At 36.8% G+C, this 23,059-nt stretch overlaps 1 protein-coding gene across 14 annotated transcripts in view; it reads right to left on the bottom strand.

The window, feature by feature from the left end:
* Positions 1-23,059, bottom strand: part of PPP1R9A (protein phosphatase 1 regulatory subunit 9A) — a 314,721-nt gene that overhangs the window by 59,374 nt on the left and 232,288 nt on the right. For all 14 annotated transcript variants that reach the window (XM_046670458.1, XM_046670459.1, XM_046670466.1 and 11 more), the window contains 3 exons: positions 19,852-20,007; positions 4,158-4,211; positions 1,354-1,583 (listed from right to left, as the gene is read on the bottom strand). In XM_046670458.1, coding sequence (XP_046526414.1) covers positions 1,354-1,583; positions 4,158-4,211; positions 19,852-20,007 — 440 coding nt within the window. The remainder of the gene's footprint in view (positions 1-1,353; positions 1,584-4,157; positions 4,212-19,851; positions 20,008-23,059) is intronic.

Genomic DNA, 23,059 nt, shown 5'->3' with positions numbered 1-23,059 from the left:
AATAAGATTGCTTCCTTTGAACAACAGTGGAGAGGGGCTGGGTGGGTCAGCAATCACTTACACACCTCAGGATAATATGGGGAGAAGGAGAAAAATCTCCACTTTGAGAGCCTGGAATACAATATGCAAATTGAGCAAAATTTATTATAAAATTACCATATGAAATAAAGTTAGGTATGATATTTTTCGCAAGAAGAGTTAAAATAGTGATATACGAAATTTATGGTCACAAAGAGCAATTTCCCCCTTTTAAACAATAAACTTTACAGCAATCTCTTGTAAATATTAAAAATGTTATTTCCGTGATAGGAAATAATTGAGACATGGAGAACCTGACATATATGCTTAGCTTCTAAGGCTTGGCATGGAAAACCAGAAGAGGTCCTGGCACTACTTTTTACTGTTCTAGCTAGCCAGAAGTAACTGATGGAAAAAATCTGGTAAAAATCTTCCTGGTCAGTCTCCCTGAAATTACACCAAGAGCCCACAGATGGAAGCAAAGCGGCACGAGCTCAGCAAGAACTGCTGAAACTCAAAAGCAGAGTGTGGCGAGGGTCTCTCCCACTGCAGTGACCTGAGGCCCTTGGGATTCTCTCAACAGCTGAGAAAAGGAAAGCAGCAGGGCAGAGGGTCTTGCTCGTCAATATTTACATGATCTGTAGGGGAAAATTCTGCAGTTATTGATTCTCAGAATAAAGACAGAAGCAACCTCATCAAGGCCCCAACTGCTGCTTTGCAACATACTATGTCCAACAGTCATTTTGCCTGACTTCAGCTGGGCTTCTTGCTTCCAACTCACAGAGATGCTTCAAAAAGGAAAGGTATTCAGGGGCTGGCCCTGTGGCCGAGTGGTTAAGTTCGTGCGCTCAGCTGCAGGTGGCCCAGTGTTTTGTTGGTTTGAATCCTGGGCGTGGACATGGCACTGCTCATCAAAACACGCTGAGGCAGCGTCCCACGTGCCACAACTAGAAGGACCCACAACAAAGAATATACAACTATGTACCAGGGGGCTTTGGGGAGAAAAAGGAAAAAAATAAAATCTTTAAAAAAAAAAAAAAGGAAAGGTATTCAAATGTTTTAATAGTTACTATCAATGATTAACTATCAAAATAAATAAATAAAACAAAAGGTAACTGGTTGCCAAAAAGTTGTAAAATAAACAAAATATAATCTCATATGCAAAAGTGATAGAAGTGATTTCCAAAACTTAATGTCTATTTACGCTTTAACTATGCTTCCTAGAGGGATAACTCTGAGGTCATCTCTTCTATTCCAATAGATATTAGAAAATTACAGGATATAAACCTTCTTTAGACGCATACAACTATTCTTTAGCCATTAGAAGGTGCTTACTTTTGTTGAAAATCCTTGATCAATTTCTTTGCCTTGTTGTATTTCTTTTCCAAGGCCTGATACTGGCTTTGAGTCTCTTTGAGGTGTTCGTTCACTGTGTGGCATAACGTTTGAGCCTCGATCCAGTAGCTCTCCAACTTTAACATTCTTTCTTTATTCTCTTCTATATTCTGTTGGAGCTGGGTTTTTTCTAGTTCCCACCTCACTTTCTCATTTTCTGCTGCTTGCAGCTGGATAAAGCAAACGTCAAAGCAAGAATAATCTGGGTACTCCTGCAGCAAAAATCCCTCATATTTTTACAGCATGTTTTAGATTAAATTCCACTGTTACATATACTTAATCATCAAACAACTTGAGATAAGAAGAGCAAGTATTTCAACATTCAAAGATTATAAAATGGGGCCTTAAAAAGTAAAACGCTTTGTCCAAGGCCACACATCTGGTAAATGATAAAACTTGAATTTGATTCCAACTCCCATGATCTTTCCATTACACCAGGTGGTCTGAAATTCTGTGAACAGTAAAAAATGTTTTAGAGCTGGAGTGATTCTCTCTAATGAACTTCAACATGTTTTCTTTTAGAGTTTTTCTAACATAGAACTATGCGTAAAAGTTAACTAAAAAGAGAGGGAGAGACGCAAGCTGGGAAGGAGAGAGGTGCAGCAGCACAGTATGGCCTCATGGTTAAGAGGGGACTCTGCCGTCATTCACTTCGGACTTGAATCCACTTTGCCATTATTGCCCTTTAAACCTTAGGCAAGTAACTGAAGTTCTCTAAGACTCAACCGTATTATCTATCAAACAGAATTGTGACATAACACATCAGCATGCTTCAAAAGGTCCTTGGACAGAATAATCCAAAAAATGTTAGTTATTTTTACTTCGTTTTTATTCCTTTTGATAACATTATTACATCCTTTATTTCAACTGAACGAACAAGTCCATAGCTCATTATTTAGCTGGTCGTTTCCTAAATTTCTAGAGCCTTAAAAACCCCAATTTGCATAAAAGCATAAAAAATAGTTTAAGTTAAAATATAAATTATTGCTGAATTAATTTAAATCCTTCCAGTGGAACAGAAAGGCAGTTTCATGTGGTTTCTGTTTCCAAGGATTCTTAGAAATAGATGGTATACTAGTCCAAGTCCCCTATTTCTATAGAAACTCAAGGCTGAGCCTTTAGGTGAGGGGTCAGAGGTTATTTATTCACAATAACTGCCTGACTTTTAAACTAGTGCTTCATCTATTTCATATGCCTCCTTTAAAGTTCAAAGGATGTAGAGTCATTATAAACTACCAATTTTCAAAATCTAAGACGTTCCAAAATCATACAGCATTCAGCAAATGGAAATATATATGTGTGTGTGTTTTTATGTATATTTTAAACTAAATTCATTGGCAAAAGAGATTACAAAGTAAAAAATAATCAAAATATTTCAAAATTAGGAATTCTATTATCAAAATGGATATAAAGAGTCATAGAGTAAAGTAAGCTAATCTATGGAGGTTATATGCCAATATAATAATGAGAAAAAGATAAACTACTAATTTATGGGATTTTCTAAATTAAATGTTTATAGTCTAACATATAAGCTTTGTTAAAGCACTTACAATCACAGGGTAATCTTTTTCCCTGATTGTAACCAACAATCAAAAAAAATCTATTCTTCCATTCTGTGCCAAGAAACAATAGCAATTTAAAACAGGACTGGGTTTTTACTGCATCTTTTATTAAGCAATCTTTTGTACTCACAGTGTTTATTTACCAACCACTACTAATTTAAAAATTATTATTAAAAGAGCTTGGCTGACACCATGAATGATGTATAGACATGTTTTGACTAAAGAGCTACAGAGTTATTAGCTGAGAATACCATTTAACCAAAATAGCCTTGCTAATTCATCTCCATTTAAAACACACGGAAAAACCAAAATAAGTGTTCAACGTGAATAGGAAAACAGATTGTTAGTGGTGGGTGAGAAATTATGTCTTAATTTTTAAAAGACCATAAACAACAAACAATATTGTTTTAAAAGTCACTCCAAAGATATTTTCAAATCTTTAAAATTATATATTTGATAAAACTAGGCTCAGTTCTAGGAAATTACAAGTACTTTATTAGTTACCAATTTAAAACGTCCTTTTGAATTTTGTATTATTTCATATATAAACTAAAAATACATTCTCCCTTTTATCAAGATCTGTTCTTTTCCACAAATTTAAATAATGTGAACTAAGCTTGTCTAAAAATTTCCAATAGCATCTGGCACCTAAAATCAATTATTCATATATCAAATTTCACAATATTTAATTATTGGAAACTGGAATTTTTTCTACAAAAAATAATTAATGAGCTATGTTAAAATACATTGTTTCTGATGAATAAGTTAAAAATAAATAAGTGATTAAATCTATCTAAAATAAGACAAATAAAAAGACAGAGAGAAGTGTAATAGCTTGTGCTTAAGAAATTAGTGGTCTAACGCTATTCGCATGTTTGAACCATTAAAAATATTGACTCTCTGAGGAAAGTTGAGAGGGAACTGGCCACATTGTGAAAATATGTAAATGTGTATTTTTAAAATATTGTGCTCTTTTCACTGATGGGGTATAGTGGTGCTTATCCCCTCGGGGTATGGTTCTCACTAGCGGGTGTGTCTACATATCTAACACTGGAAATGAATCTCTCACATTTGTATTCTTTCAAATGCACAGGAACAAATCCTTTAGTCCTAGGGTTGAATTTATTCACGGCATAGAAAGTTTAAAAAAATACAATTCCAACACCACTCATTGGTGCTTACCTTGGTCTTCAATTTTTGAATCTCTGCTTCTGTAACTGCGTGCTTGATTTGCAACTGAAAATTGAACAGAAAGAAAAAATGTGAACTAAGAAAGTGTATGTATATTTTTAAAGCCTCAGAATACTTTATTACACAGCAGAAGGCCTAGGAAAGTGCTGCAGTGCAGCAGGTTGTAAATTAAAACGTCTAGTGTGTAAAATGACTCACTTGGTGCGGACTAATTAAACACACGGTTTATGGCCCATACTTCCTGATATCAGATTAGGTTACGAATTTAATTGCTCAGGGACCAAAGAGAAACAAACACATTTTCTTGCCCTCTTTGCAGCTCTTCCTTTATGATTCGAGCGCCAAGGAATTTCCTTGTAGTCTTGTGGATTAACAGTTTAAGCAGGCAAGTCAGCAAGCGGCTGTGTGAAGATTCGATTCCAAACCTGGAAGAAAGGTGGCGCTATGGTTCCGTGAGTCACACGAGGCTGAGCAGCTCTTAGAGCTCAGGCGGCTGCAAAGCGGGAGAGGGTGAGGCAGTTCCACAGCGAAATCTGTTTTTTTTTTTAATTGCAAGAAAGGTGCAGATTGAGATTTCTGTCCTCCAAGGGATCTATTCCTATTGAGGAGCTAGAGCCCCAGGAGCTTCAGCTACTGTTTATTACCATAAGAACCACCATTTACATGTTTGTTTTGCTTCTCCCCTCCCCCTACTTTGTTTCCTCTGTCACGGAAGATCATCATTCATTTCCTTAAGGGATAAATAAATACACCAAAATTTAAGGAAAACAATTTATGCATTGACAGTCTCTTCTCTGAAATCCTTAGGGCCAGATGTTTTTGGAATTCAGAATTCTTTTAATTTGAGAAAGGTAGGAAGATGCATTTTCCACAAATTGTGTATCACCCACAGCAGCATCTGCAGGGGTATTCTGCAAGCAAATGCAGGAAGGTTTTGGCCACCAAACATATGAATATTCTCACTAAGTGAGGTATATAAAGACTATAAGTGTCCTATCAGTTTTGGTCAGGTTTACCACCAAATGAGTTTGCCACAAAATTATTTTTAAAAACTGTTTTCAGAGCATTTTGGATTTAGGATTGTACAAGAGGGTCTGTAAACTTCTCATATTCCTGTAATTAAATAAGTCTAAGGTTTTCTTCTCAGAAAAAGTCAGTCAGTAGGCCGATGGGAGGATAGAAACACAAACCTTTGGAGGTCATAGCACCTCATAAACCCCAGCTTCCTCTTTGGTTTGCAATCTGCACTTTCTCGGTTTTGACCCAGCTCGCAGTGGCATATGGGAAGGATGAAGAGGGAAACAAGGCAGAACCAAAGACAGGCTCATTCCATGAATAAAAGCCCAGAAGCTGAGAGCCCCCAAGCTCCTGGTAACATGCTCCTTCCTTGATGCTTTCAGGTCTCGTGTTCTGTTGAAGGGCTGGCGTCCGCGCTGCGGCAGCTCTGCTACTGCTCTAGGTCCTGAGTGGTGATCTTGAAACTGTTTTAAATTTGATTCTTCCAGCTCACATCACTTATCTTACTTTCCCACTTTCAGATCTGGTCACTCTTGCAGTCTTGCTGATTCGGCTCTTGCTTCTTTCAGCCTTATTGGTTCCTAGGGGCTTCCGGCTCTAAGAGTCTCTAGAGAGGAAGTACCCTCTACGCAACTGTCATTCTTCTATGAGGCCCAAACAAGCACTTCTGAGTTTCTCACCATAGCCCTAGTGGTACAACACTTAACTTACCTGCTTTAGCAGATGCTCAGAGCACCAGTGTACCTGGCAAGTGCTGCTCCAAATTCATGGTAACTCCCTTCTACCTCACTGATGAGGTCTGTGCTCAGCCAGAGTGCTAGAATGGATGAATATTTTGAGACCCGCCAATGCCAGGCAACTCAGCCTGATATGCTCAGATGTCCACATGGATACTTCAACTATGGGCCCTGCAGTGAACACACTACTGCAGAGTCACAGATCCTTCACTTCTGGTCTCACTTTGGACATGGGAAACTAGGGCTCAGAGACAAAAACTGACCTGGTCTAGTTCTCACGGTGAATCACTGTTAAAACCAGGAGGAGAACCTGGATCTTTTGGTTCCTGATCCAGTGCCATTTCCTTTAGAATAGTAAGGATTCACTCAACAGGCATTTATTGAAGAGTTGCTATGTGCAAGGTGCTGTGAAGACAACTCTTCCTCCTTGTAACATCTATTAGTGCTAATCTCCCCCACCAATATAAAGTAATAAACTAAAAATGGAAAAACACTTACATGTTAGACATGAAACATTATTTATATATATATATATAAATATGCACACACATACACATATATACATTTATGGCTATAAGGAATTATTTTCCATGGAGATCTTGTATTTCAGTATGAACACACTCAGGCATCCAGCAAATCCATGTGCCTAGGTGATTTTGGAGTATCTGCAATTGTTATTGACAAGAAAATCGACTCCTTGCTCTTTCTACCATGTGCCAAGTGTAAAGAGTAGTTGTTATTAGACTGTTTGAATTCATCTCAGGGCTACCACATACTAGCTATGTGACACTGGAAAATTACTTAAACTCTCCTACCTTCGCTTTCCTCACAGGTAAAATGCAGTTCCTCATAGATCATAACCTTCCTTATTGGAAGATTCAATGAGATGACCTACGTAAAGCTTTAACAGTGGCTAGCGTAGAATAAGCCCTCTATAAAGTTAGTCAAGACTGAGAAAGAATGATCTGAAGAACTCAAATATGATTACTCCAACTCCATTTCCCAGTTGAAAGTGCTAAATGCTGTGAAATGTCACACCTGAAATAAAACGAACGGCTCTAGTTCTATTTGAAGAGTAGCAAGAAATCAAAAGGGCAGATTTTCTGATGAACATGCAACTGTGGGGAAGTGCCAGATTCTTCTTCCTCAGTGGCGAAGCCCCCGTAGGGGAACCAAGCATACGGCAGGCAACTTGTTGGGCCTTTGGATTTCTTTGCTCAGAACACCGTGAGCACTCCCAAGCTGCTTCTCCGGGCCCTGGTTTCCCACATGAGAAACAAGAGGGCTAAATGGGAGGAACTCCAAGGCCCTTGCAAGTACTACAGGTGTGATGTTTATGAAAGGAAGAGCCTGGAGAAGGTTGTCATGGTTGCAGAGGCTAGAAATTTCTGTCCCAAGCCAGCATTTTCATTCCTATGAATGCATATGCTGGACTAATCCACCGACATGTGGGACAAACTTTGGTAAAGCTGTTAAACAGCCAAGTTGATCTTCAGTTATCCCACCCCTTCTATCTCACCGAACTGGATAACAGAAGAGAGCTGACCTCATTAGTAGTGAGGTGAGAACACTGACAAAAGCTTAGAAGGTTACTGAGTACAGTCAGATTCCTTAGGCACAGCAAAGAAGAATGAAGTGAGTAAATTCAGAGCGCATTCAGAAGATGGACAAAAGTTTTAGTGCAAGGTTTTCTTAGTACTCATAAGGCCTGAAGTTATAGATATGTGACTGTTTTAATCCTATATGCACATTAAGAGAATTTCTATAAATCCATCACTATTAACAGGAAAAGCATCAAAAATAAACTAACTGGGGCCGCCCCCGTGGCTGAGTGGTTACGTTCGAACACTCCTCTTTGGCAGCCCAGGGTTTCGCCAGTTTGGATCCTGGGCGCAGACATGGCACCGCTCATTAGGCCACGCTGAGGCGGTGTCCCACATAGCACAACCAGAGGCACTCATGACTAGAATATACAACTATGTACTTGGGGGCTTTAGGGAACAGAAGAAGGAAAAAACAAAAAGAAGACTGCCAACAGATGTTAGCTCAGGTACCAACCTGTAAAAATTTAAAAAATTGAGAAAAACTAACTGAACCCTTCCATTTTATATAGGAAGAAACTGTGTTTCAGGAGCTTAAGCTGCAGAGCTAGCAAGTGTCAAAGCCAGGTTTTACAAACCTCAGCCCATGGTTCTTTCCAGTAATAGTAAATTTCTTACATTTGTAGGACTGTTTATCATCTTCATCATCTCCTTTATCACGGCAAACGAGTCTGTGAGGGAAGCAGGACAGGCACTGCCAACCTCACGGTTCAGATGGGGAAAGAGGCTCAGAGGAGGTAGGTGCTTCTTCAAGTTCCCAGTAGAAGCAGGTGGTGGAGTGGAAACTCTCCGAGGTCTGACTCCCCCTAGCTCTGTTCCTCCCTTTACCATGCGTCTAATCTGAACCAGCTTTGGGATACATTTTTCATTTAATCCTCACAAAAACCCTGAGGCATATGTATGTCATCATTGTCACCTCCCAGATGAGAAAGTATTGCTCCGACTGGAAACCATGGATTACTTCAGATAGTCTCTGAGTTTTCTGACACTAAATACAAAATGATGCTCAGTCAGCTGCTACTGTTCATGGGACTTAGGAAGAAACATCTCCATTATTCAACCAGCATTTACTGAATGATACTGTGTGTGATGTGTTAGTCATAGTGAGGATACAAGAACAGGACATGGAATCTAACTTGAGAACACTTACTACAGAGAGATTAATAAATACAACCTCCCGAGAGAAGGGCCCAGACCATCCCGAGAGAAATGTCAAAGGAAAGCTGCTCCTAGATGGCCTGATTAGTCTTACTCCTATAGCCAGGTCAGATGCCCTTTGGCTTTGGCCTATTTGTCATAATCCCAACTGTGGACCTACCTTCTAGACAGAGTGGACATGATGGGCCCAAGATACCTCCATTTCATGAGGGAGAGAAAATTGCTTTTCAAAGAGGTGAAGCGACTTGACAAAAGAAGTACAGTTGGTAAAAGGTTGGGTTTTCTTATTCTACAGTAGTTCTGCATCCACATGTTTAATAACCTTTCCAATCAAAGTACAAGTCCAAGGCTTTGCACATCACCCCCCTGAGACTGGTCGGGCTGACTGACTGCATGGAGAGGAGGTCAAGAGGATTGGTTAATAGAAACAGAGCCTGAAATACCTGCTGGAACTTTTAGGTTTCAGAGAATCTGGGCTTGGAGAAAAAGATTTGGGAAGGGAGGATACAAACAAAATTGCGGGTCTCTGTTAACTTACAAGACCAATCTCTTCATCTCTTCTACCATCTTTAACATGAATACTATGGATATCTACCCCAGGATTACAGCACAAACAAACATATGCCTTCCTACAGAGAACAGTACCTTTCATCTAACATTCTGCATTATTTTCTGTTTCTTTATTTCAAAAAGATGAACACAGAACATGTACTCATATCATTAAATCAATATAATCCAAATATAACTATGCTTGAAATAGAAATATCCTTATGCAGAAACGTAAGTACTAAGATTGAACTTTTGGACTCTCTACTTATCCTGTGGAAACATGGAAAACATTTTTCTTTAAAAAGTAAAAAATATTGGGGCTAGCCCCGTGGCCGAGTGGTTAAGTTCACGCGCTCCGCTGCAGGCGGCCCAGTGCTTCGTTGGTTCGAATCCTGGGCGCGGACATGGCACCGCTCATCAAACCACGCTGAGGCAGCGTCCCACATACCACAACTAGAAGGACCCACAACGAAGAATATACAACTATGTACTGGGGGGCTTTGGGGAGAAAAAGGAAAAAATAAAAAATAAATAAAAAATATTATCTTTGCAGGGAAGATTTTAAGAGAGCTCTAGTACTAAAGATTTTAGAATCAGATAGCAACATTCTCTGCTCTTACTTTACAAGGGCAAAATAATAACTGAATATTTGCATAGAATTTTATAAAGTGGTTTCAGCACTGGAATCAGAATTCTTATAATTATCTTTGTGAGAATTTGATTGAAGTCTGTCTTACCCATGACAGTGCAAGGTCCACAAAAGAAGGAATTAGAGCTGTTTCCGCCCATACTTTGATGGTGTTAAAATGAAGCTATGTCATATATTTTTATAATTTCCGCTCAAGGCTCTATATATGGTCCCTATCTTTATGTGCACAAAAGTGTTTTTTTTCAGGGAACAGTTTCTGCAAAATTAGCTGAAATCAGCTGATTAAATGATATCATAATCTAATCTGAATGAGAACACTAATTGCAGCATATGTAGCATAGGGCGAGATACTCCAACAAGGTCACTCTCTAAGTAGGTACTCACTGATTATTAATAAGTTAAGGTGCTGGATGTAGGTGACATCCTGTAATTACAGTTCCTTTTTAAATTCATATCTGTTTACTGCTAAGGAGGTAACATTTTACAGCTTCTCTACATGTTAAAGGAAATTTCCATGAAGACAATTTTATTTTATTATCTAATGCATTTATAACTTTTTCTACATTATTTTTCATAGATTCTCTATGACTTAAATAAGTAAAATAACAGAAATTTTAGACTCCATTTTTTCTTCAAGACAAATGTAGAGCTGTTTGTACTGAGTGCTAACTCCCATGCCTCCTGAAGAGAAGTGGCAGAAGGGAAACACCGGATAGGTAGTTTAAATGAAACCTGGCCCTCGGTTTCCGATTCAGCCCCTTCCTACTTCCCACTAAGTTTTCAGTGAAATCACATCAAAAAAGAAAATCTTAAAACCAAATGGACACTAAAACTAAAAACAACTGTTACTAGAATGTGAAAGAGTCATGAGGTTGAATTAAGAAAACCTAACCAAGCCTCACTCCAGAGATAGGAGATGCTCTGTGTCACCCTCACTGCTGAGTCTGTCCAATCAGAAAGTTCGGCAACCTCTACTGTTTTTCCCAGGAACTATCCTCAGACCAGGTTTTCTAACTCTTTTAGTATTCCATATTCATTCAGAATGCAACTAGTATACTAGAATAGGAAAAGAATGCAGGAAGGTGGCTGACAGTGGCGCACTGCATACTTCCAGCTGCAGGAGAGCAATCTAGTCACGGGCGGTCGCAGTAAGTGCTTTGATAGCAGGGAATAATCTTTTCTCTTCTTCTTTAACTTAGAGAACCTAGTGGCGAGATTTGGAATTATCTCACCTTAGCACAAAGAACTGTACTAGATGGTAGACTGCCAGAAAATAGCAACCAGCTAGATACTAGGCACATAGATATGTCCTCCTGATGCAGATCTAGAAATGGGATTCATATAAAAAAATGGATAACTGCTGACTAACATCAAATACAAAAAGGGTTTTGTCTCATTTCAAGATAAAGGAGAAAAAGGCAAAATTGAGCCTATTAATAAATACTTGAGTTCAAGATAAAGAGACTATCAACTTGAAAACTCATGTAAGGAAACCTGTGAAAATGATGCTAACCCATAAGTAAAAAGATATTTTAAGGTAACTCTATGGAATAACAGGATGAAGAAAAAGTGAGAAAGCATGAGGAATGGATAGAGAGTAAGGAAACTAAAAATTTAATAAGAGAATTTAAGTCATGTTTGAGGTGCCAAAGAGCATAAATGAATTTGAAGTTAAAAGCATATTTAATGAAGGGCCGGCCCGGTGGCGCAGCAGTTAAGTTCGCACGTTCCGCTTCTCAGCGGCCCAGGGTTCGCCAGTTCGGATCCCGGGTGTGGACATGGCATCGCTTGGCACGCCATGCTGTGGTAGGCGTCCCACATATAAAGCAGAGGAAGATGTGCACAGATGTTAGCTCAGGGCCAGGCTTCCTCAGTAGAGGAGGACTGGCAGTAGTTAGCTCAGGGATAATCTTCCTCAAAAAAAAAACAAAGGTATATTTAATGCTACAGTAAATGGAATCATTGATATGAGAGGACACATTTGAGAACAATCTCAGACGTAGAAAAAATAGAAAAGGAAATATGAAAAAGATAATTAACACTGAAGACAAAGTGACCCTAGAAAAGAAACAGAAAAAAATAACAAAAACTGAGAAAGATATTCATGGACTAAAACAAAAACAAAACACAACACAAACATAAAGATGGAAAGATGATTAGAAGAAAAAATATCAATGAAAGGAGGCCTCTTTCAAGAAATTGTGATAAAAATTTTAAAGTACAAGGCTAACACAATACGAGCATCCAAATGCCAGGCTGGCATTAGACTTTTCCTTTCCAATATGCAATGCTAGCTTAAAACAGTGAAGTTTGCCCTACAACATTTTCAGGAAAAAAGGCTGTGAATCAAAATATTAAACCCAGCTAATTATCATTCCTATGTCACAATAATTAGAATGTTCCATTCTCAATGTGGGAAGCTCATGAAAACTGTATCCTCCATGAATACTTGATAAATTACTGAAAGATATACTCTGAGAAATGAGGAAAAATCCAGAATCTAAGAATTAATGTGGAAATTCTGGTGGAAAGGGAATAATTGTCGAAACTGAGTAAGCTGAAAGCGCAACTATTTGTTGTACATATTATTATAAAGCTAACTGAGAACACAAGTTTTAAAAAATGTGGTAACTAAATTTTAACAATAACCTTGTCTTAGAAAGCAAGATTGTATCAAATACTTCTACATAAAACATTCAAATGGTATTTTGTTCTTAATTTTAAAGATTACAGAAATAGAGAATACTTCTTAAAAACTTGAAGATAATCCTTAGTAAAAACCACTAACTATAAAAGAAGCATAAAGCATAAAATGAAACGAGTTCAAATAGACCTTGAATCATTATAACAATAAATTTAAGTTGCTAAATTTTCTTATTAAAAGGTACAGACTTCAAGATAACATTTTAAAAATTTACAATAAAACAAAGTGCTGCAATTAAGTTTATGTTAAAAGTAGGTACACACATACACCTATGTGTGTTTATCCAGCAACTACAAACAAAATAGCGGTAAGATTACTAACATAAGACAAAGAATACTTAAAAATAAAAAATCTTTGTCATATTATATGTGCTTTCAATATAGAATTGAAATAAATAATCAAAGCTATTAGACACAAAATACAATCATGAGATGTAATTTTACTATATGGCTCTCAATGTACAAGGTTAAATAGGAAAAATGAATAAGGATACAGAAGACATAAAATACAAAATATCACTTTTATCACAAATATTCATATTAATCCATAATAAAAGCACCACTTTCAAAAAAATATTAAAACTTGTAAAGATAATACTATCTGACCAAAATGTAACAAGACATTAATTAATCATTTAAAAGTTATAAATTAAAAACTGTTTTCTCAATTATTCAAGACAAACAGGAAATGAAAACAATAAAAAGGAAAATGTAGACTACTTGCAAAATGATGACAAGAAGAAGAATGCACACTGAAACTAAAAGATGTGGCCAAAGGTCTAACCAGAGAGAGATTCATAGTTTCTAAGTGCTTTTGTGTTTCAACAATAAAGTATTACAATAAATTAAGCATTTATTTCCAGAAGTTACAATAAAAGAAATGAGCCATTCCTAAGGATAACAGGATGATGGAATTAATAAAAATTAAAGGTAGTAATGACTGAATTGGGTAAGGGAAAACTTCCAGTTTAGTACAACATACCAAATTAACAAAAGCTATTTATTGCCTCTCTTGAATTCAACTTTGGAGATGCCAAAAGAGAAAAAAAAGGAACTCTGATAGGCTTCAAGGTCTTATTCATCAATTAATAAAAAAGCTTGTAAGAAACAGAATACAGGGTTTCCAGATGTATTTCGAAAAAGTGAGGATCTGAAGCAGGAAAATGTCAGCAACCAGGAATGGGAGACAGCAATCTAATTAATCTTGAATTTCCCACATGTGACCTGGGTAAGCCTACATCTGGAGGTAAATTAGGGACAATCTATTCCATCACCCTGAAGCTTGGACATTCTAGCTACTAACTTAACCTTTGGTGCCATGTGGTAAAGTAGCAGTACCAGAACGATAGTGAATTAACATCAGGGCAGCACTGAAATCCCATTAGAGTTAGAAAGAAATAGAGGTGAGTTGGAACTAATTATTTTGTAACTTGTTGTATTTAACTAAAACTCCTGAAATACCAAAAAAATAAAAATGAGAGAGGGGAAGAGAAGCAGATGACAGTATCTGATGGCTATGATTTTGTTAAATGGTAAAGACATAGCTATTGATCTACTTTCTACACTCTTAGGAGAAAATAACCTAAGACTGAGTCAAAGTTACTCAGGGGCAATCTCTAGAAGAAGAGAATAAAAATGTATAACTTAAGCAGCAGATGGAAATTTGATGTATCCAATGGCAAGTAGGTAAAAAAGACAATGAAAGAAACAAGAAGAAAGCATGGAAACTGTAAAATGTGACATAAAGGGGCAGATGTAAGTTCTAACATTAAAGTGAACAAAGTAAATGTAAATGGGTTAAACTCACCAATTAACTAAAAAGACTCCCAGAGTAGTATACGAGATTTAGGAATAGGTTGACTAAAGAAAACACATTTGTACAAAAGAATGCAAAATGGCTAAAAACAAAGAGATGGAAAAAATAGATGCTCTGAAGCAAAAGAAAGCCAGTGTTAGACTGTTGCTATCAGACTGCAAATAGAATTTGGGGTAAAAATGCATCATAAGGGACAAGAGAAGTGTTACAATAAATCAAGAAGTTGTAACAATTCTGAACATACGTGAAGCTAACGACAAAGATTTAAAATATGTAAAACTACCACTGACAGAATTACAGGAAGAAAAGACAACTGTAGTTTGTGATTTTAACACATGCTTTTCAGAATTAGTAAATCAAGCAGACAACACGGTATGCCATGCTATAGAGAAGAAATGTGTTTTTATTACTTTTTTTTTTTTGAGGAAGATTAGCCCTGAGCTAACTGCTGCTAATCATCCTCTTTTTGCTGAGGAAGCCTGGTCCTGAGCTAACATCCATGTCCATCTTCCTCTACTTTATATGTGGGACGCCTACCACAGCACGGCATGCAAAGAGGTGCCATGTCTGCACCCAGGATCCGAACTGGCTAACCCTGGGCCACCAAAGCGAAACGTGCAAACTTAACCACTACACCACCAGGCCGGCCCCTGTTTATATTATTAATCTTAGTTATGTAAATAAAAAACATATGCAAATTTCATACCAAACACAGAATATGTGTGCTTTTTTAATATATGAGGAATATTGAAACAAAATCATTTATGAATTAAGCTACAACACAAGTCTCAGAAATTCTAGATAGCTATGATGTAGAATATGTTTTCTGATCAGAGTGTGATAAAATCAGAACCCAATAACAAAAGAATAGCAAAATAAAGTTCCACATGTCCGGAAAGTAAAATATACCACTAAATAATTTTGTGAGGAAATCCTAACAGAAATTACATCTGAATGACAACAGCATACTAAATGTCAAAAATTGTGAACAGCAGCTAAAGCAATATTCAGGAAAAAAATTAGAGCTTTAAATATACTTATCAGAATGCAAGAGTTATCAAAAATAAATGTACTAAGTGCAAGTAATTAATACCAAAAAGGAGGAAAAATAAAAAGATCGATAGGAAATAATAAAATAAGTATTTTTTTAATTTAAAAAAACAATTAGAAATATAAAAGATAACATGACAGGGAAAATTCTAGACAAACAAGTAAGAAAAAATGAAAATATTCAAATAGAGGAAAGAAAAAATTTTAAAAGGGTAACTAATTACAGATATTAAAGATTTCAGTATTTAAAAATTATACTACAAAAATATGCTAATAAATACAATGCTTAGAGGAAACTTATGAATTTCTTGAGAATTGCAAGATACCAAAATTGGCACAAGAAAAACTTGAAAACTTGAATAGAGTAATAGCTATTATAAAAGGTATTTAAAAACCTTCCTTCACAAAGGCATAGATGGTTTTATACCTGAGTAATAACAAATTTTGAAGGAACAGAAATTTTACCCTTATGCAAGTCATTAACTCTCTCTTATAAAAGTCATTTCTGAAAATAGAAAAATAAAGAAATCTTCTTAACTTACATTGAAGTTACTATAATCTTTGTGGCAGCTTTTGATTAATCCACTCTAGTTAAGATTTTCTGTTACTTATAGGTGGACGTTTATGTAATTAATAAAGGAGATAAAATTTTAGAGAGGGGTCAGAAAAAAAGATGAGTCAATCAGATATATTCCTTAAACTTAGATTGAAAGGGTCAACATGTTAAAAATGCCAGTTTTCTGCACGTTAATTTACTAGTTTAATGTAATTACAATAAAAACTGCAAAGTTTTTCAAGGGTAATAAAGTGATTTAAATGTTTTCTTAAATAAGTTGAAAAGTAAATGAATTTCTGAAGAGTTAGATGGATCTGATTTATTCCATCAATGTTTAATATATATTCTAACAGAACTGCACCAAAGAATGAGGAAATGGAACAGAATATGAAGGTGCAAAGCAGCCCAGAGGGTAAAGGCACACATTCTGCAGATAATAATGCTGGCCCTCCAATCAGAGAGAAATGCGTAAATGGCATTTAACAAAAGCGCTAGCCACCTTGGCAACTACTTGGAAAAACTAAATGAGGTACGTGTCTTGTATTACACAACAAATTCCAGTATATGCTTGATACCATTCATTCACTAAATACTTAAACACTAATTATATGCCAAGAACCATGCAAAGACTGAGGATATAATAGTGAGCACAAACAGAGGAGCTTGGAGTCTAGTAGGAAGATACATAATAGGCCAAAAGTAAGACTGATTGAGATAATGTCAGTCTGATGTGCTTTGTCCAAAGAGTACAACACCTACTTTTCCTTGAAATAATGTAATTAAGAGAACCCTCTACAACACGAGACTCTATCCAGACTCCAATACAACATGACTCTCCACCTCCACCCCAGGTTTTGTGTATAATCTTGTGAATAACATGATGTTATATAGTATTTGGGTATGTATGTTAAACACACGAAGAAATTTAAAACTGTGATAATGGCAGTGTACAAGATACAAACACTGTGAAAGAGTGCCACACACTTGGTACTCAGGGCTGATCTCCTGAAGAAATCAACATATATATGTTAAATATAAAACAAAAGAGAATAAAAGAATTAGAAGTGAAGTGACATGGTATTTGCCTGTTCTTGAGGGGGGACAAATCTCTAATTCTTAAAAACCAAAATTAAAAGAAAACTACAGATTTGGTCACTCAGGTCAAAAATAAATCAGCCATGTAAGATAGAATGGGTCCAGATCATGCAGTGGCCTATACCAAGGTCAGCAACCATTTTCTATAATGGGCCAGATAGCAAATAATTTAGGATTTGCCGACCATATGGTCTCTGTGCAACTGCTCAACTTTGCTGTTGCAGCATGAAAGCAGCACAAACAAAAAATAAATGGATGTTCACGGCTGTGTTTGAATAAAACTTTATTTACAAAAAAAGGGCAGTGGGCCACATTTGGCCAACAGGTCATAGTTTGCTGACCCCTGGTCTAGATCACACAGTTGTCTACACAATGGTGTACATGTCAAACAATGTTTATGGAGCACTGAGTCCTTGGCTCAATTCAGAAAAATGAGGATATAACTTCCATATACTATTTCTGCTTTTTAGGCTCTTTACCTTCCATAAAAGAATGTGGACCCTACTTCCAGTTCAATTATCTACCAAAGAGTAGGGGTCATACTCACGTGGCAACACAAAAGAGTTCTATTAGAGGCTTTGGCCAGGGTATACTACCCTGACCTCACTGCCTCAAAGTTGGATTGACAGTTAACAACATCTAAGGAAGATTTCTTCAAGAACAAGTAGTCCATCTACTCTTCTAGATAATCTGTATTCTTGGGCCAAATCAGAGCCATAGAGAAACAGCTACCCAGATTATACCTCTTCCTCCAACTCAGCCTCTTCCTCCAGAACTTTCTTTCTCTGCATTGCTCTTTGGTTTGAAGACATCAGTTAATCTAGACAGTCTTTATAAGAAATGGCCCTAAGATAGGCACTCCTACTGTAAGGGAATTCTGAGTTTTGTGATCGTCATATAATAGTGTACTTCATTGTCACTAACATGTTCCTATCTGATTTAGAACTAGGAATAGTCATAAATCATGTAAAAAACCCGTGTATTTTGCCTAAAGGACTCCGTGAACTCTATAAATGGAAATGGTTCAACCTGACCTAATGATAATAGGTGGAAGAGAAATGGGCCCTCTCAACACATAAGTAAATTTCTATATCACCAAGAAAAGCCAGCCTGGTAGCAACTTGGCATTAAGTACCACAAGTCTCCAAAATACTCATATTCTTTGATCTAATAATTACACTATGAGAAATTATCCTAAGGGTAAGTACACAGATATTTACTATAGCATTACTTTTAAAACTAATTTTAAAAAGAACAGGAAACAAAGAAAATTTTCCAAAGCAAGGAATTAAGTAGATAAGTTATAAAAGATCTGTAAGATGCAAGGGTGAATAAGCATCGCTTACGGAAGAACATCTGATGACACAGGAAAGCCCTAATACAATTTTAAGTATCAAGAGTAGGAGTTTAACACAGTATATGTTGTATAATCCCAAATACTACTATATTGCGATTATGAAAGATTTTTTGGCGTTTATACAAATCTGTATTTTCCCAAAGTCTATAATAAACATGTTTTTTTTTTTTACATAAAAACATATTTGAAAAGTACATTCACTTTGATACTGGTCTTACAAATATAAATTTGTCATAGGAATTTAAAAGGTAGGTCAATAGATTAGGCATATGAGGCTAACATCAGAACAGATATAATTGGACTATTTATGATATAACAAAATTAGAAATTATAAATAAAATTAGAAATTAGAACTCTGCATTTATCAATCTTGTTCTTCATGTACAGGAGAACATTTTTCCCCAAGTGGTCAAGTCCTAACACACTTGCAACCACAGAACAGTGGTTTTCAAGCCTCAGTGTTTCAGGGTTATTGTAGGGAGGTTGTAAATAATGATATATTTGTCTTCAACAATGGAGGATGTTCCCACAAATAAGGAAGAATAAACTGCTTGGGGACTCATTCATCACTGTTTTTGTTTGACATGTTGGGGTTCTGAGTAGTTAATTTGGAAGAAGAGTTTATGTGGTTGTCTACATTTGTGCGCTCAGGATCCATGCTTGGCCCATTTCTGACAGCTCCTGCCTCAGGAGGCTAACCTCTTCAGACTTCATCTGCATCTCCCAGGCTTCCTGCCTACATTTGGCCAGTGGGAGGTATCAGCAGGAAGAGAGAAGAGTCTGGGTATATTTCTTGCCCCCAGGATGGAGTTTTTAGCAGTGGCTGCATCTTATAAAGCTGCAGATGTAAAATGACCCCCCTTCAAAAAAGGTAATCTCTGTCCTCCTTTACCCCTATTAAGCCAAAAAACAGTTACAGCTTCCTGCTGTTGCCAGACTCTGTGAACTTCACCATCTTTAACTCTGTTCAAAGTCCATTCATTAAACTTTCTTCAGTTAAACCACTTGGGTATGTCATCTGAGTCCTATTGGGACCTTGACTATTTTAGGGGGGAAAAAAAGCCTTTTTAGAAATCACTGCCTTAAAGAAAGCTTATCCCCAGGTCCCAAAATTTCCATAAAACTGAAAAAAATATAACGTGAAGACTGCACATTTAAGGTATAGTTGGAATTATGGAACAGATAAGTTGTAAGCTGTCACTATGACAAATAAGCATTTAAATTAACGATTGTGGAATAAGATCTACCTAAATTTTAACTTGAAATTCAAGACAATCTGTTATTAAAAGACTTTCTTTTGAAAACTGATTATTCTTAATATATTTTTCAAACAAAAATATACACTTAATAATGAAATAGACAGGTATACAAAAATACCTTGCAGATCAGCAGCTTACCTCTTTGAACTTGTGACTGAGCTTGCTTGTGTCCAGGTCTGATGGGGAAAACATGTCCTCGTTCTCAGGCAGCTCAAAGACTTCAATGGCCATGTCACTGCCAGGAAGAACAGGTCCTACCTCATCCTCCTCTTCATCTGTGGCATATTCTCCTGTCTGAAAGGAAGGGGATTTCAGCAATCCAGCTGTCCTTACCCAAGGTGGAGGTGGGTTATTTGAAAATATTTTATAAAAGAGAAATAAAACATGTCACCAAACGGTAGAAGTGTAAGTAGGCTTTAAAGTCAAGCATGCCTCATGCAGCCAATGTTATAAGCAAATGTTAGTTCAAAGATCCAAAGTGACATGTCTATGCCATATATAAGTGCATCTCTAAAAATCTAATAGCATCAGTAGCATCTTCACTATAGTAACAAAAGTTGTCTTCAATCCAAGAATTTATGGTTTTACTAAATAAAATTATGTTGCTAAGGGAAATAAGTTTCTTTTAAATTCCCAACACCTGTATGAATAAGTCACCCAATAGTGAGAACGGGGAAGAAGGAAGGGGAGAACAAATGATTCAGAGTTGGAAGGCACCCTAATTAAGCCTTACAAAGGTTGAGTAGATTAATTCTCCTAAGCTTTAGAGCTCAATCAGTTCTGTTTGGTTTGTCTGTTAACTAATGTGGTGGTTAATGAGTGACCTAAAGGATAAACCAAAGGTTTCTCACTTACAGCCTGCACAGTATTTCGATAAATCTTAGTATTTTGTCAATGTCAAAAAAAAAAAAAAAGATTCATGTAAGAGTCTAGACTTCCAGTTTTTCTTGAGAAGGCTAAAGATCTGGCAAGACAGGCACATTGTACCATGATGATAACTGGCCTGAGTCAGCAGTGGTTGCCCCCTTTAGATGGGTCCCATGCTTTCTAATACACCATAACTTCTACAATTCCATATTGTTCTATGCTGTTAGCATCACGCTTTCATGATACCCACAGTCCCCTGTAGATATCTGAGTTCACGACCTCTGGAATAAATGCTCCTTCTCACCACTAACTTCCTTAACATTATTAGAAAGTAGCTCCTCTCATGGCAGCATCAGGCTATGAGACTCTAATTCAAAATAATTGTTTGAAATCTGTACCTTATGATATAATTTAAAGATAAATCACTGATTTACAAGGTTGAGAAACAAAGTTCATTTAATTCATCCCTGTTCCTTCAAGTAGTATTATATCTAATACAAAAAACAGATAAGAATTCATATTGTCTTTAAAAAAACTTTCATAAAGTATACTGAGTGATCTATTCCTTTGATTAAATAGGGTTAGAGCATCTCTTGTTTTTTCTTTTGGTTCTGTACTATATTCTTGCTAAAGCTGAAACTCTATTTCTTTTATTATGTTTACACATGAAGGAAATCTAGTCATCAACCTCAGTGTAATAATTCCTAATGTCTGGAAGACCATTATTAAACTGCCATTCCGACTTCTCCTTTTCAAGTAAAATAATTCTAGTTTCCTCATAGGTCTCATTCCTTGTAATTGTCTTTGTGCCTGTACTCTGACTTCTCTCCAAGTTACCCACATTTCTCTTAAATTCTGGAGCCCACAAGTAGACACAATTTCTAGTAAGGAATCTGAGGGCATTGACCATGATGAACAGATTGCCAGAATCCTTCAGACTTTGCCTCCCCCAGAGAGACTATAATCATTAAGACCTTGACTTTGGTGGCATTTGTATTTAGAAATAAGCTCAGGATATTTTATACAGAGCTGTGATTTTCCAAACAGGTTACATGTTAGTTAGAACTTTTTTCCCCCAGATAAAATAAGAGATGCTTTGACTGAATGGGAAAGAGGTTGATGGTCTCCATCTTAATCCTATATAGCTGCTCAGTACCTGGAACCCTAGGACTCTTTAGAAACCAGTCTGAAAATGTCTAAACTATAAATACCATTCACGGGCTGGCCTGGTGGCGCAGCGGTTAAGTGCACACGTTCCGCTTCTCAGTGGCCCAGGGTTCGCCGCCTCGGATCCTGGGTGTAGACATGGCACTGCTTGGCACGCCATGCTGTGGTAGGCATCCCACATAGAAAGTAGAGGAAGATGTGCACAGATGTTAGCTCAGCGCCAGGCTTCCTCAGCAAAAAGATGAGGACTGGCAGTAGTTAGCTCAGGGCTAATCTTCCTCAAAAAAAAAAAAAAAAAAAACACCACCACTCATTCCGAGTGTCTTTAGCACTGGCAGGAGAAGGCAGCTGAAGAGTGGGGGCTGGTTGGTTCCAGATAGCTTCCATTTGTTGGTATGATTAGATCCTACAAATCTTAAAAGGATTCTAATTTTAGATTTGTATTTTTGTGTGATGATATGTAAATTAATTCATCTCCTTTTTATTTATATTTTAGAACCAATATGTCTTTCATAAATCTCAGTGATGTTAATTAATAAAAATGTAGCAAGGCTGGTAAATACACAATCTCAAGATACCTTGCTGAAAGTTTTGATTTAGAGATATACAACCATGTGCTTGTTTTTAACCCCATAATTACAACTAACAGCAAAGCCACACCTTTATTATGAAGGCCTAAAACAAGTATACAAAATTGACTTCTATATCATCAATTTCATGAATATCACAAATGACTCAATAAAATCTTAAGCTAAATATAGAGTCTGATGACAATGTGGCACATTTTAAACTTAAGAGTTGAAATGAACAATTTGATTTCCCCTTGCCGCTTGAAAATGGATACTTCTTCATTATGAGTAAAGGAATTAATATAAATATGTGCCTAGGATGGGGACTGACATATAACAGGATCCCAGCAAATGTTTTTAAAAGAATAAATCCAAGAATGCCAATTGCATTTACTTGGTAATATCTATAACCTCCTAAGAAGGTTTTCAATAACATCAAGAAAATGTACTGCAAAGTCATTTGTTCAGAAGGCAATATTCTGGGGACAGCCCTGTGGCTGAGTGGTTAAGTTTGCACACTCTGCTTCAGTGGCTCAGGGTTTCACTGGTTCAGATCCTGGGCATGGACATGGCACCACTCATCAAGCCATGCTGATGCAGCGTACCACAGAGGGACCTACAATTAGAATATACAACTATGTTCTGGGGGGCTTTGGGGAGGAGGAGGAGAAGAAGAAGAAGAAAGAAGATTGGCAACAGATGTTAGCTCAGGTGCCAATCTTTAAAAAAAAAAAAAAAGGCGG

The sequence above is a fragment of the Equus quagga genome, chromosome 8 (assembly GCF_021613505.1).
Source record: "Equus quagga isolate Etosha38 chromosome 8, UCLA_HA_Equagga_1.0, whole genome shotgun sequence".
In the NCBI taxonomy this organism is placed as follows: Eukaryota; Metazoa; Chordata; class Mammalia; order Perissodactyla; family Equidae; genus Equus; species Equus quagga.
Note: the sequence above shows the minus strand (reverse complement) of the source record. Positions and strands in the feature narration are given on the sequence as shown.